Consider the following 14,429-nt stretch of genomic DNA (forward strand, 5'->3'; position numbering starts at 1 on the left):
CTGTCCTCATGAAAAAGCCATTAGTGTACCTCTCATTCATAAGAGAAAAGTTCTCTGATTTATTGAACTAAGTATGCGGTGCCTACTCTATCAAAAAACAGAACATGTTTTGCACTACACTGAGTCCTATGTCACTATTTTTGGCAAGGAATGCGTGTCTTATGATTTTGTGCCATTCTCAATCCTCTACTCTCCAATCTAACTTGCACACATGACAACCACCAAAAAAAGCTATGAGAAGTCTAAGCCACTTAGTTTTCTGTGCTATAAAGCTACTGTGGCATACTTCCAAGGTTATGTAACCAATATTTGCTAACAAATGCATAATAACATAGGATGTAGCTTGGTTGTGTTTAATAGTCGAAAGCATTCACATGTTATCTTTCTCACTAGCTGCACCGAAAATCAAGACAGGTGACCAAGACCTTGTGGTTGATGTTGGCCAGTCTCTGACAATGGTGGTGCCGTATGATGCCTACCCCAAAGCAGAAGCTGAATGGTTTAAAGAAAATGAACCTTTATCTACAAAAACCATTGATACTACGGCTGAAAAAACTTCTTTCAGAATTTTAGAAGCCAAGAAAGGAGACAAAGGGAGATATAAAATTGTGCTTCAGAACAAACATGGAAAAGCAGAAGGATTCATCAATTTAAAAGTTATTGGTAAGCCCTTGGGTCTCTCAGACTTAATTGGCAAAGCACAATTTAAAAGTAAGACAGCACACTAAAAAATTCCTTTATATGTGAATTTCAGATGTTCCTGGGCCAGTACGTAACTTAGAAGTGACAGAAACATTTGATGGTGAAGTGAGCCTTGCTTGGGAAGAACCTTTAACTGATGGTGGAAGCAAAATCATAGGTTATGTTGTTGAAAGACGTGACATTAAGAGAAAGACCTGGGTTCTGGCCACAGACCGTGCAGACAGTTGTGAGTTTACTGTCACTGGTCTACAGAAAGGAGGAGTTGAGTATCTATTCCGTGTAAGTGCAAGAAATAGAGTTGGCACTGGTGAACCAGTAGAAACTGACAATCCTGTAGAAGCAAGGAGTAAATATGGTAAGAAGTTTTAAGTAAATTGCAAGCTAGCTTTTAAGTAAATTGCAGCCTTTGCCTTCATCATCATTGTTAACCCAAAACTCCTATTTTCTTCTTCTGTGATGAAATCCAGATGTTCCAGGCCCTCCTTTGAATGTAACCATCACTGATGTGAATCGATTTGGTGTCTCACTGACATGGGAACCACCAGAGTATGATGGAGGTGCTGAGATCACAAACTACGTCATTGAATTAAGAGACAAGACTTCTATCAGGTGGGATACTGCCATGACTGTGAGAGCTGAAAACCTGTCTGCAACTGTTACTGATGTGGTAGAAGGACAGGAGTACAGTTTCCGAGTGAGAGCCCAAAATCGAATTGGAGTCGGAAAACCAAGTGCAGCCACACCCTTCGTCAAAGTTGCCGATCCAATTGGTAAGCCCATCAAAAAAAGGAAATTATTACTGCATGAAATCCTGATATTAGGCCTATCAATTAAAATAAATCAAGTTCAATGAAAGTTAATAAAAAGGTAGAATATCATAAAAATTTGGATAAAGTTCTAGAAACCCAGACTGTGCCTACTTTACTTTGGGAGTCCAATAACTCTGTTATTTTAATGAGGATGATATAATTGATTACAAAATTGTCTTCATAAATTGTCACTAACGTAAATGGTATGCTCCAACTCTTTCTTTTATTCCAGAGAGACCAAGTCCTCCTGTAAACCTAACTTCCTCAGATCAGACTCAGTCATCAGTTCAGCTCAAATGGGAACCTCCTCTGAAAGATGGAGGAAGCCCAGTATTAGGCTATATAATTGAGCGATGTGAAGAAGGAAAAGATAATTGGATTCGTTGCAATAAGAAACTTGTCCCTGAACTGACTTACAAGGTAGGTCATTTGCATATAAAAAAGAATATTCAGTGTGGATCACGGACATAACTGTATGTGTTTTTTACAAATATTAATTCATAATCGTAGGTTACCGGATTGGAAAAAGGAAATAAATATTTATATAGAGTATCGGCAGAAAATAAAGCTGGTGTTTCAGATCCGTCTGAAATTCTTGGTCCTCTCACCGCTGATGATGCATTTGGTAAATAGATCTTTTATTTTTAGACTGGGGAATAGAACATAGTTACTTTGGGGCAACAGGGACTTAAATATGGCACTGCAGACTCATTAACTTTTCTTCTTTGCAGTTGAACCAACAATGGATTTAAGTGCATTTAAAGATGGTCTGGAAGTTATTGTCCCAAATCCTATCAAGATCCTGGTTCCAAGTACAGGCTATCCAAGGCCAACTGCAACCTGGTGTTTTGGAGATAAAGTACTAGAAACAGGGGACCGTGTGAAAATGAAGACCTTGTCTGCCTATGCCGAACTTGTCATTTCTCCAAGTGAACGTTCAGACAAGGGCATTTATACACTGAAATTAGAAAACCGTGTGAAAACAATTTCTGGGGAAATTGATGTCAATGTAATTGGTAAGGAACTAACCGTTTATTATCTAAGGTGATTTGGTAGTATTAACAAATATTAGTTCAGACTATTAATGACAGTGACTTGTGAGTGCATTTCTTTTCAGCTCGCCCAAGTGCACCCAAAGAACTGAAATTTGGTGATATAACCAAGGACTCAGTACATTTGACTTGGGAACCACCTGATGATGATGGAGGAAGTCCGTTAACTGGATACGTTGTTGAAAAACGAGAAGTCAGCCGGAAAACATGGACTAAAGTGAGTTTTGAGTAGCACTGCATCAACGCCAAAAATGAGAGTAGGGGAAATCCCAGAAGGTTGGGATGCCATGCACAAATCTTGTGTGCTACAACTTCTTACCTTTACCTCACTGAAAATGCACAAAAACTTTTTGAGAATGCATCGGTACTAATGCTTCCTGAGGTAGCTCAACCAAGGATTGTATAATTGTAATTGTCTTGTCTTGTGAGCCTTACCAAATGTGTAAAAAATTTAAAAAAAAAAAAAATCCCTACTGACTTGGTAAAAATCTTTTGAGTTGGGGAAAGGGTTTTTGGAAAATAGCTAATTAACTGTATTTCTTTGTCCCAGGTTATGGACTTTGTAACTGATCTAGAATTCACAGTTCCTGATCTTGTTCAAGGAAAAGAGTATTTATTTAAAGTTTGTGCTCGTAATAAATGTGGCCCTGGAGAACCTGCATATGTTGATGAACCTGTAAATATGTCAGCTCCTGCAAGTGAGTACATTCTTGATGGTTTCTTACCTAATCTTGTTGCCTGTTTTTGCTTTTAGACCTAGAGTTGAAGTTATGGGGCAAGGCAGGGGTTGGCAATGTGAAGAGAACTGCATAGGTGGCCCGCATAAGACTGACTCTCTCTTCCAAATGTTATAGCGGTACCTGACCCACCAGAGAATGTTAAATGGAGAGATCGAACAGCCAATAGCATCTTCTTAACATGGGATCCACCTAAAAATGATGGTGGTTCACGCATCAAAGGATATATAGTTGAAAGATGTCCACGTGGTTCTGATAAATGGGTTGCCTGTGGAGAACCTGTTGCAGAAACAAAGTAGGTTTTTTATTTGGCATGAGAGTAAACGTGTACTCCTAGTCACTAAAATGGGCTTTGTTTGGGGAAAATTTAAATGTTTGTCTTTTTTCATTGAGAATCCTATACTGCCGGTGTGTCTGCCTGGTTTTTAAAGGTGCTGCCGAATGTACTTCATGCTCAGGGTTTTCATGACAGTATTAAAATGAAAATGTATTCAGTTATAGTATTGAAGTAATCCAGGTTTAATTTAAAGACTAGTATTATACCAGGGGTTTGAATTTTTGAAAGATCATGAGTACTACACAATGAAACGATTATCGACATCACAGTAAAACATCTTATTCTGTTTTCTGACAGGATGGAAGTGACAGGTCTTGAGGAAGGCAAATGGTATGCCTACCGCGTGAAGGCCTTAAACAGGCAGGGCGCTAGCAAACCAAGCAGACCCACAGAGGAGATCCAGGCTGTGGACACACAAGGTATCTATTTTTGATTTTTGTCTTATCAAATAGGCCTCTGACCTTAAATCTGCTTGAACTTGATAACATCATAAATAATCTTTTCCAATTCAGAGGCCCCAGAAATATTCCTCGATGTGAAGCTCCTTGCTGGTCTCACCGTAAAAGCTGGGACCAAGATTGAACTTCCTGCCACTGTAACCGGAAAACCTGAACCTAAAATAACTTGGACAAAGGCTGATATGATTCTGAAGCAGGACAAAAGAATTACCATTGAAAATGTCCCTAAGAAATCCACAGTGACTATTGTTGATAGTAAAAGAAGTGACACTGGCACATACATCATCGAGGCTGTGAACGTGTGTGGCCGGGCCACTGCTGTGGTGGAAGTGAACGTCTTAGGTAAGGAAGGTTCTCATTTTAAAAGGGGATAAACTGTTTGCAGTTACTTTCTTGAAATAAATAAATAAATAAATAAATAAATAAATAAAACATGGTGAACAATTTTTTTTTCCTGCATCTGTAATGCCATACACAGATAAACCTGGACCACCAGCTGCCTTTGACATCACAGATGTAACCAATGAGTCATGTCTTCTAACATGGAACCCACCACGTGATGATGGTGGATCTAAGATCACAAACTATGTTGTGGAGAGACGAGCAACTGATAGTGAAGTGTGGCACAAGCTCTCATCCACCGTCAAGGATACAAACTTCAAGGCCACCAAATTAATCCCCAATAAAGAGTACATCTTCAGAGTTGCTGCAGAAAACATGTATGGTGTTGGTGAACCAGTTCAGGCCTCTCCAATAACAGCCAAGTATCAGTTTGGTAAGTTTCTCAATCAGCTGATTAAAAAAAAAAAAAGGATGCTCATGTCAAACTTGCATTTTGGTGTCATATTGATATACAGGACATATAACATTTTACACCATTATCCTGTCTATAGATCCACCTGGACCTCCAACTCGCCTAGAACCTTCTGATATCACTAAAGATGCAGTGACTCTCACGTGGTGTGAGCCAGATGATGATGGTGGCAGCCCAATCACTGGATACTGGGTTGAAAGACTGGATCCTGACACGGATAAATGGGTTAGATGCAATAAGATGCCAGTAAAGGACACAACATACAGGTATGCTCAGAATCCCCATCAAGACGTTAAGACAGCAGTATATTCAAATGTTTACTCTTTAGTATTCCTTGGGATTACAGATGATTATATATTGCTAAAACATTTTTAAACTACTTTTACTCATATTTGCTATTACCTCATAATTTGAAAAATTATATAAATTCCATTCAAGGGCACATTTCTTAGTTTACTCTAAAATATTAACCTTCAGGAAGTTTCAAAGTGTTTGATCCTCCAGTACATTATGATAATGATCCTTGTCAGATATTATAATTAGATTGGTATGTGTGGCCAAGTCTAAAGTGTGTCTGTTAAAAAGCAACTTTAATTTATATTGAAGTGCTTTTCAATTAAATTTCCAAATCATCTTTTCACAATTTAAATAAATTAGTCTCTTCTGTGTAAAGTAAACACAGGCTTCTTCTGCTTCTTACCATGATGTTACACATGCACTTTGTTCCTAATTCAGAGTGAAAGGTCTCACCAATAAGAAAAAATACAGATTCCGTGTGTTGGCTGAAAATCTTGCTGGACCTGGAAAACCAAGCAAATCAACTGAACCAATCTTAATAAAGGATCCCATAGGTATTATTTATATAATTTTTGTGGTTATTTTGAAGCTCATATGAACTCCTTTTTGACAAACCTAAACAATGATTTCACTGGCTTACAGATCCTCCATGGCCCCCTGGAAAACCAACTGTAAAAGACGTAGGCAAAACATCATTAAGGTTGAATTGGACAAAACCAGAACACGATGGAGGCGCAAAGATTGAGTCTTATATCATTGAAATGCTGAAGACTGGGACAGATGAGTGGGTCAGAGTGGCAGAAGGGGTTCCCACCACTCAGCACTTGCTCCCAGGGCTCATGGAAGGACAGGAATACTCATTCCGAGTTAGAGCTGTGAATAAGGCTGGGGAAAGTGAACCCAGTGAACCCAGTGACCCTGTGCTTTGCCGGGAGAAGCTATGTAAGTCACTCTTGACGTCTGGGGTATGTAAATTCTTCTAATGTCTGCCTATGAACTACGATATGAGAAAATATGAAAAATTCATTACTATTATTTCCTCCTGGCTACATTATTTCTTAATGACTGCCTGCACATTCAGACTGACTATTGGGTAATAAAACAAAAATAAATTTGTTTTCATTCCTTCTTTTTCAGATCCTCCATCACCACCACGCTGGCTTGAAGTTATTAATATCACAAAAAATACAGCAGACCTAAAATGGACAGTTCCTGAGAAAGATGGAGGGTCCCCCATCACCAACTACATTGTGGAAAAGAGAGACGTCAGACGAAAAGGCTGGCAAACAGTGGATACCACCGTCAAGGACACCAAGTGCACAGTCACCCCGCTGACCGAGGGCTCTTTATATGTGTTCCGAGTTGCTGCAGAAAATGCTATAGGACAAAGTGACTACACCGAAATTGAGGACTCTGTGCTGGCCAAAGACACCTTTAGTATGCTCTCACACTTAATCTTTGTGACAATAAGTGCTCTCATACTTAATTTTTGTGACAGAAGATTATCACCTTCCCTCTGGTTTTCCTAATCATTGATTATTTTGCTTTCAGCAACTCCTGGACCACCCTATGCCCTGGCAGTGGTTGATGTGACAAAACGACATGTTGACCTAAAGTGGGAGCCACCTAAAAATGATGGTGGAAGACCAATTCAGAGGTAGAATTTGAATTAATTCATAAAGAATAACTTACACTTGGTTGCAAAATCTCAACAATGTTTTTTCATTAATGCTAATGAAACTCTGTTATTTCAATAGATATATCATTGAGAAGAAAGAAAGGTTAGGTACCCGTTGGGTGAAAGCAGGAAAGACTGCAGGACCTGACTGTAACTTCAGAGTAACTGATGTCATTGAAGGAACAGAGGTCCAGTTTCAGGTGCGGGCTGAAAATGAAGCTGGAGTTGGCCACCCAAGTGAACCCACAGAAATCCTATCCATTGAAGATCCAACAAGTAAGTAGTGCTGATTATACACAAGATATTGTCTAGAACTTGATGAGACTGTGGATATGAATGTTTCACTCTTTTCGCAGGTCCTCCCTCACCACCCCTTGACCTACATGTGACTGATGCTGGGAGAAAACACATTGCCATTGCTTGGAAGCCTCCAGAGAAAAATGGTGGAAGTCCTATCATAGGATACCATGTTGAAATGTGTCCAGTAGGCACTGAGAAATGGATGCGAGTTAATTCTCGCCCAATAAAGGACTTGAAATTCAAGGTTGAAGAAGGTGTTGTTCCTGACAAAGAATATGTCCTGAGAGTGAGAGCAGTCAATGCTATTGGTGTCAGCGAGCCATCTGAAATCTCTGAAAATGTGGTTGCCAAAGACCCAGACTGTAAGAGCACAATGTCTTTTACAGTTAATAAAATACCCTTTATTCATGCATTGCATTTTGACATACTCTCTTTTTTGCTCTTTCAAATGATATCTTACAGGCAAGCCAACAATTGACCTGGAGACTCATGACATTATTGTTATTGAAGGTGAAAAGTTAAGCATTCCTGTTCCCTTCAGAGCTGTCCCAGTTCCAACTGTTAGTTGGCATAAAGATGGCAAAGAAGTTAAAGCAAGTGATAGATTAACAATGAAGAACGATCACATCTCAGCCCACCTTGAAGTTCCCAAGAGTGTCCATGCAGATGCCGGAGTTTATACCATTACACTGGAGAATAAGCTCGGCTCAGCAACAGCCTCAATCAATGTCAAAGTCATAGGTAATCATTCTTTGAAGAAACGCCAGACATTCTTCACATGTAGAGGAAATCAGTTAACTCTGCAGTGCTATTAACAGTATAAATGACTTCATGAACTGGCCACTTATAAACTAAATGCCACTTCTGATTATGTCTTTCCATATGAGAAGTAAAACAATTCTAAAGAGATGAAATCACTAAACTCGTATTAGAGTAATTTATACTAGTTTTAATTATTTGCATGTGAAATATTAATTTAAATAAAAGATATTAGCATACCCAAAGAATATTGAAATGACCACAATTTTTTAATTGTACAGCCTCACATTTTCCCATAGTGTTCTCAACCAGGGATAGTAACATTTTCTGCATTCCCCCCGGCTCTACAAATAATGTCTGGAAATTTGTGGGGCCATTTTTGCTTGGCACACAGACTTCGGGTAGATACCACTGACATTTAGTAGTTGGGAGCCAAGGATGCTAAATGCTCTGCAGTGTGAATGCCACTCCAGCACATCAAAGATTATCCTACCCAAAATACAGATAGCCCCACTTAGAGACAAGTGCATTACTAAAATGCTGATTTTTCAGAATTCCTAGAATAATTATCCATTTCTATAATAGGCCTACCTGGACCATGCAAAGATATCAAAGCAAGTGACATTACCAAGAGTTCTTGTAAGTTAACCTGGGAACCTCCAGAATTTGATGGTGGAACCCCAATTCTTCATTACGTCCTGGAGCGCAGAGAAGCTGGGAGAAGAACATATATACCAGTCATGTCTGGTGAGAATAAACTCTCGTGGACTGTGAAGGATCTCATACCAAATGGTGAATATTTCTTCCGTGTTAAAGCAGTCAACAAGATTGGTGGAGGAGAATATATTGAACTGAAAAATCCAGTCATTGCCCAAGATCCAAAGCGTAAGTTTGGGCATGGATATACTATGGCTAAGAACTAATAAACCATAGTTTTGTTTTAAGAAGGTGGTTTTCCCGATACTAACTTTTTTTTCTTATTCTTCAGAACCCCCTGATCCACCTGTAGATGTAGAGGTTCATAATCCTACAGCAGAGGCAATGACTATTACATGGAAGCCACCTTTGTATGACGGAGGAAGCAAGATAATGGGCTACATCATAGAGAAGATTGCTAAGGGTGAAGAAAGGTGGAAGAGATGCAATGAACACCTGGTACCAATCCTGACCTATACAGCAAAAGGACTTGAAGAGGGGAAAGAGTACCAATTCCGTGTGCGAGCAGAGAACGCCGCGGGTATTAGTGAACCTTCTCGGGCTACTCCTCCAACAAAAGCTGTAGATCCCATTGGTAAGTTTTGTTTAATGGAGTTGCCACTTTCCTATTTTGAAATAAATGAAAATAATGTTTTGTCCATTGTTTTCATCAGAACTGAAAACATTTATTGGTTATGATCATTATAGATGCCCCCAAAGTCATTCTGAGAACAAGCCTAGAAGTGAAACGAGGTGATGAAATAGCACTTGATGCAAGTATTTCTGGATCACCTTACCCAACTATTACATGGATAAAGGATGAGAATGCTATTGTACCAGAGGAAATTAAGAAGCGTGCAGCACCCTTGCTTAGAAGAAGGAAGGGTGAAGTTCAAGAAGAAGAACCATTTGTCCTGCCTCTGACACAGCGTTTGAGTATTGACAACAGCAAAAAGGGAGAATCTCAGCTACGCGTCCGAGATTCTCTCCGACCTGACCATGGTCTGTATATGATCAAAGTTGAAAATGACCACGGTATTGCAAAAGCTCCTTGTACTGTCAGTGTGTTAGGTGAGTCATTAAAACTACACTTTCCAATTGAAAAAGGTTTTAGTAAAACATAAAAATAAAAAGTTTGGGGAGAGTTAAAAGAAATGGGACATAGCTTCAGCAAGTTATCCTCAGTCATATTTTATCTCCTGGCCATGTAAAAGAAATCACCTGACCTTGTTATTTATTAGCTAATAGAATACAATGATAGATGTGGGAAAACCAGAAATCATGTCAGAGGAGCATGCTCACATTTACATTTTCCATAGCAACCCTTCCCACACAAGTTTTTGATTACTGTTCTCTTTTGAAATATTAGATACACCGGGACCACCAATCAACTTTGTATTTGAAGATATCAGAAAGACCTCAGTCCTTTGTAAATGGGAACCACCCCTTGATGATGGTGGCAGTGAAATCATAAACTACACTTTGGAAAAGAAAGACAAGACAAAACCTGACTCAGAATGGATTGTTGTCACTTCAACACTTAGACAGTGCAAATATTCAGTAACAAAACTGATTGAAGGAAAAGAGTACCTCTTCCGTGTAAGAGCTGAAAATAGATTTGGGCCAGGTCCACCATGTGTTTCAAAGCCACTTGTAGCTAAAGATCCATTTGGTAAGTTTCCTTTGGCATCTAAAGTTTGCCTTTTACCATGTACTTTGGTATATAATTACTACAGCTTGTAAAAGTGCATTTTATGTCATATTAGGAAATTAATTCAAATGTTTTTTTTTTTTTTATCAGAACCACCTGATGCACCAGATAAGCCCATTGTGGAAGATGTTACCAGCAACAGTATGCTAGTGAAATGGAATGAACCAAAAGATAATGGAAGCCCCATTTTGGGTTACTGGCTTGAAAAACGTGAGGTTAATAGTACACATTGGTCTCGTGTCAACAAAAGCCTTCTGAATGCCTTGAAAGCCAATGTAGATGGCTTATTAGAAGGACTCACCTATGTCTTCAGAGTATGTGCTGAAAATGCAGCTGGACCTGGAAAGTTCAGTCCACCTTCAGATCCCAAAACAGCACATGATCCAATCTGTAAGTAGTTCCTTAAGAAGAAGGTGGAGTAGAACAAGTTATCGTACATTTTAAAATCATCAGGGAGTTTGATTTTTATATCTTCATTCATTCTAGCTCCACCTGGGCCACCTATTCCAAGAGTCACTGACACAAGCTCTACGACTATTGAACTAGAATGGGAACCCCCAGCTTTCAATGGCGGTGGGGAAATTATTGGCTATTTTGTTGATAAGCAGTTGGTTGGCACAAATGAATGGTCACGCTGCACAGAGAAGATGATCAAGGTCCGTCAGTACACAGTCAAAGAAATCCGAGAGGGTGCTGATTATAAACTTCGGGTGAGTGCCGTCAATGTCGCAGGGGAAGGACCGCCTGGAGAAACAGAACCTGTTACTGTGGCTGAACCACAAGGTACTTAACATTACTGGAATAAAATTATGGATATTTTCTCTATACAGGACTATTTTTTAATCTTTCATGGGCTAATGTATGACTGTTCTCTTTCAACAGAGCCTCCAACTGTGGAACTGGATGTTTCTGTCAAGGGTGGAATACAAATAATGGCTGGGAAGACTCTTAGAATTCCAGCTGTGGTAACGGGTCGCCCTGTACCTACAAAAGTATGGACCAAAGAAGAAGGGGAGCTGGATAAAGACCGCGTTGTAATAGACAATGTTGGAACCAAATCTGAACTAATTATCAAGGATGCACTGCGAAAAGACCATGGCAGATATGTGATTACAGCTACAAATAGCTGTGGTTCCAAATTTGCAGCAGCCAGGGTAGAAGTTTTTGGTAAGGAATGTTGCATTGATTTTCATAGGATTTTCCCAAGTGTTACTATCTTATTACATTGATTTTTGGCTTTGTTTTGTTTTCAGATGTCCCTGGTCCAGTTCTTGATTTAAAACCTGTTGTAACAAACAGAAAAATGTGTCTACTTAACTGGTCTGATCCAGAAGATGATGGAGGAAGTGAAATAACAGGCTTCATCATTGAAAGAAAAGATGCCAAGATGCATACTTGGAGACAACCAATAGAGACTGAGAGGTCTAAATGTGACATCACAGGTCTGCTTGAGGGACAAGAATATAAGTTCCGTGTTATTGCCAAGAACAAGTTTGGCTGTGGCCCTCCTGTTGAAATAGGACCAATTCTTGCAGTTGATCCACTAGGTAAAAGAGAAGGTTTCATTGTGTTTATAGAATAATGTTTTGCTTCTGGTTATATTATTTACTGGGCGTTATGGCTTCAAACTCCCAACACTCTCAAAATCTATAGCTAAAGAGTAATAAGAGAAGTAAATCAAAAAACTATTAGCAACATTAAAGATATCATATTTGCTATAATTTCAGTGTAATTTGTGGCTGTAAGTATATTGATCATGCATGGTTTTTTGTACTGAAAAACTTGGATCTACAGGGGCTTAATAATAACCTAGAAGTAGTTTAGACATATCTCTCCGGTAGAACACATTGGAAGTGGGGTTTTTAAAATGTATTAGCCTCGTAGTGAAAGAGAATTCAATATTCTTCAAAAAGATTAGACAATTGCCTGAGGATAAATGCCTTAGTCTTCCTCTATATTCAAAAAGTCCTCATACTGGAAGGACAGAGAGGCCCAAAACCAGAAACAGCCTCCAAATAATAGAAAACCAACCAGAGGGAATCTCCCAGAAATCAATACGAAACACTAAAATTGCACACACAGTAATGCACACTGACATCCCATCTAAGAAAGCAAAACCTTTGAGGAAGACCCATTCCTCAAGAGACAGAAAAACTCATTCCTTCACCATCACTCCCTGAAAAAAAAAAAAAAAAATTACATCCTGTACCACTGCTGCAGCTCAATATACCACAGGCTGTGCCAGAGGCCCAGAACAGAGCTGAGCTTCCACTCCTGGTTGCAATAATAGTGAACAAGTATGGATTGGGTCTAGTTTTACCACTGAACGCTTAACTCTTAGTTTGGTCCTTCAGGAAAGAAAACTTCAGCAGCATTACATATATCCTCTTTCCATCATATTTTGAACCCACATGTGAGGCAACATGACTCAAAGTATGTTCGTAGACATTCCCACTATCTGTTAATAAAAGAAAAAACACTTTGCTCTCAGCTGCTCATTCAAAGCAAAACTTCACAGACTTACTTTCCTAGTTCATTAGAATTAGAAGCATCCCCAGTTACAAAGGTAAATAATCTAAAATGTTAAATATAAAAAAGCATATGTGCCCTTGATTTCTTTTCACTGATAATCTTGATGAAAAGTTGGCTAAGAAAATTCTGTCTATATGAATGTCTATAATTTTGGCAACTGACAAGTTTTAGGAATGACTTTAAATAAGGATGTAAGGTTATGCCAAACAGAAGGCTATTTTTTACATAATTAAGTTGAAGTGAAATATTATTTCTTATATGAATATTTATCTCATGCTAATCATTTTCACTTGCCTCTGGTGAAAGGTCCTCCAACATCTCCAGAGAGGCTGACATACACTGAAAGGACAAAGTCCACTATCACCCTTGACTGGAAAGAGCCCCGCAGTAATGGTGGCAGTCCCATCCAAGGATATATCATTGAAAAACGGCGTCACGACAAACCTGACTTTGAAAGAGTTAACAAGCGACTCTGCCCAACCACATCTTTTCTGGTTGAAAATCTTGATGAACACCAAATGTATGAGTTCCGTGTCAAAGCTGTCAATGAAATTGGTGAAAGTGAACCATCCCTGCCTCTTAATGTAGTCATACAAGATGATGAAGGTGCGAAATCTGAATATAATAATTTTAATGCATTTTACAGTGTGCCTTTATCCCATAAGTTGAAAAAACATCCTTATGACTTTGCTACTTTTTTTTCTTTCTCTTCTCTTTGCAGTGCCTCCAACTATTAAGTTGCGTCTGAGTGTTCGAGGAGACACTATCAAAGTTAAGGCAGGAGAGCCTGTCCACATCCCTGCAGATGTAACAGGCCTTCCAATGCCTAAGATTGAATGGTCCAAAATGAAACCGTAATTGAAAAACCCACTGAGGCACTTCAGATAACCAAGGAAGAGGTATCCCGAAGTGAGGCAAAAACTGAGCTTAGCATTCCCAAAGCGGTCCGGGAAGACAAAGGCACTTACACAGTTACTGCTTCCAATCGCCTTGGCTCAGTGTTCCGAAATGTTCACGTTGAAGTATATGGTAGGTGACTTGCTTTCTTTCATCAAAAAGGCATCCAGTGTCCGTTTAAGAATTGCCTTCTCAATATTCTCTGTTGATTCCTTTCCAGACCGCCCATCCCCACCAAGAAACCTTGCTGTTACTGACATTAAAGCTGAATCTTGCTACTTGACATGGGATGCCCCTCTTGATAATGGTGGCAGTGAAATCACCCATTATGTTATTGACAAACGTGATGCAAGTAGGAAGAAAACAGAATGGGAGGAAGTCACCAACACTGCTGTAGAGAAAAGATATGGGGTAAACTCTTCTAAATATTTTCTTAAACACATTAAAAGTACATTACTCTGGTTTGATGCCATTTTAGTATAACCTTGGAATTTGATAATTAAACTGAAAACCACACACAATAAGCTGCTATTTTGTTATTGTAGTGTTTAGCCCCATACACATAAGGCTCCTTAGTAAATAGCGTTTGATACACAGATACTCTTTTAATTGAGATCCACTATCAGGTACAATACATCTACATATTTTTA

General features: G+C 39.0%; 1 protein-coding gene across 1 annotated transcript in view; it reads left to right on the top strand.

The window, feature by feature from the left end:
• The window catches only part of LOC108527098 (titin), a 284,505-nt gene that overhangs the window by 186,331 nt on the left and 83,745 nt on the right, over positions 1 to 14,429 (top strand). Inside the window, 32 exon segments of the mRNA XM_017868255.1 lie at positions 394 to 663; positions 755 to 1,057; positions 1,170 to 1,472; positions 1,744 to 1,931; positions 2,022 to 2,136; positions 2,243 to 2,527; positions 2,629 to 2,780; positions 3,114 to 3,261; positions 3,418 to 3,595; positions 3,935 to 4,056; positions 4,150 to 4,437; positions 4,574 to 4,870; positions 4,989 to 5,175; positions 5,645 to 5,760; positions 5,849 to 6,148; positions 6,344 to 6,643; positions 6,758 to 6,863; positions 6,964 to 7,160; positions 7,241 to 7,546; positions 7,647 to 7,925; positions 8,529 to 8,828; positions 8,932 to 9,234; positions 9,348 to 9,710; positions 10,009 to 10,311; positions 10,441 to 10,740; positions 10,837 to 11,133; positions 11,233 to 11,517; positions 11,604 to 11,897; positions 13,189 to 13,488; positions 13,604 to 13,723; positions 13,726 to 13,911; positions 14,000 to 14,190. Coding sequence (XP_017723744.1) covers positions 394 to 663; positions 755 to 1,057; positions 1,170 to 1,472; positions 1,744 to 1,931; positions 2,022 to 2,136; positions 2,243 to 2,527; positions 2,629 to 2,780; positions 3,114 to 3,261; positions 3,418 to 3,595; positions 3,935 to 4,056; positions 4,150 to 4,437; positions 4,574 to 4,870; positions 4,989 to 5,175; positions 5,645 to 5,760; positions 5,849 to 6,148; positions 6,344 to 6,643; positions 6,758 to 6,863; positions 6,964 to 7,160; positions 7,241 to 7,546; positions 7,647 to 7,925; positions 8,529 to 8,828; positions 8,932 to 9,234; positions 9,348 to 9,710; positions 10,009 to 10,311; positions 10,441 to 10,740; positions 10,837 to 11,133; positions 11,233 to 11,517; positions 11,604 to 11,897; positions 13,189 to 13,488; positions 13,604 to 13,723; positions 13,726 to 13,911; positions 14,000 to 14,190 — 7,682 coding nt within the window.

Source organism: Rhinopithecus bieti, unplaced genomic scaffold, assembly GCF_001698545.2.
Source record: "Rhinopithecus bieti isolate Rb0 unplaced genomic scaffold, ASM169854v2 scaffold_3062, whole genome shotgun sequence".
In the NCBI taxonomy this organism is placed as follows: domain Eukaryota; kingdom Metazoa; phylum Chordata; class Mammalia; order Primates; family Cercopithecidae; genus Rhinopithecus; species Rhinopithecus bieti.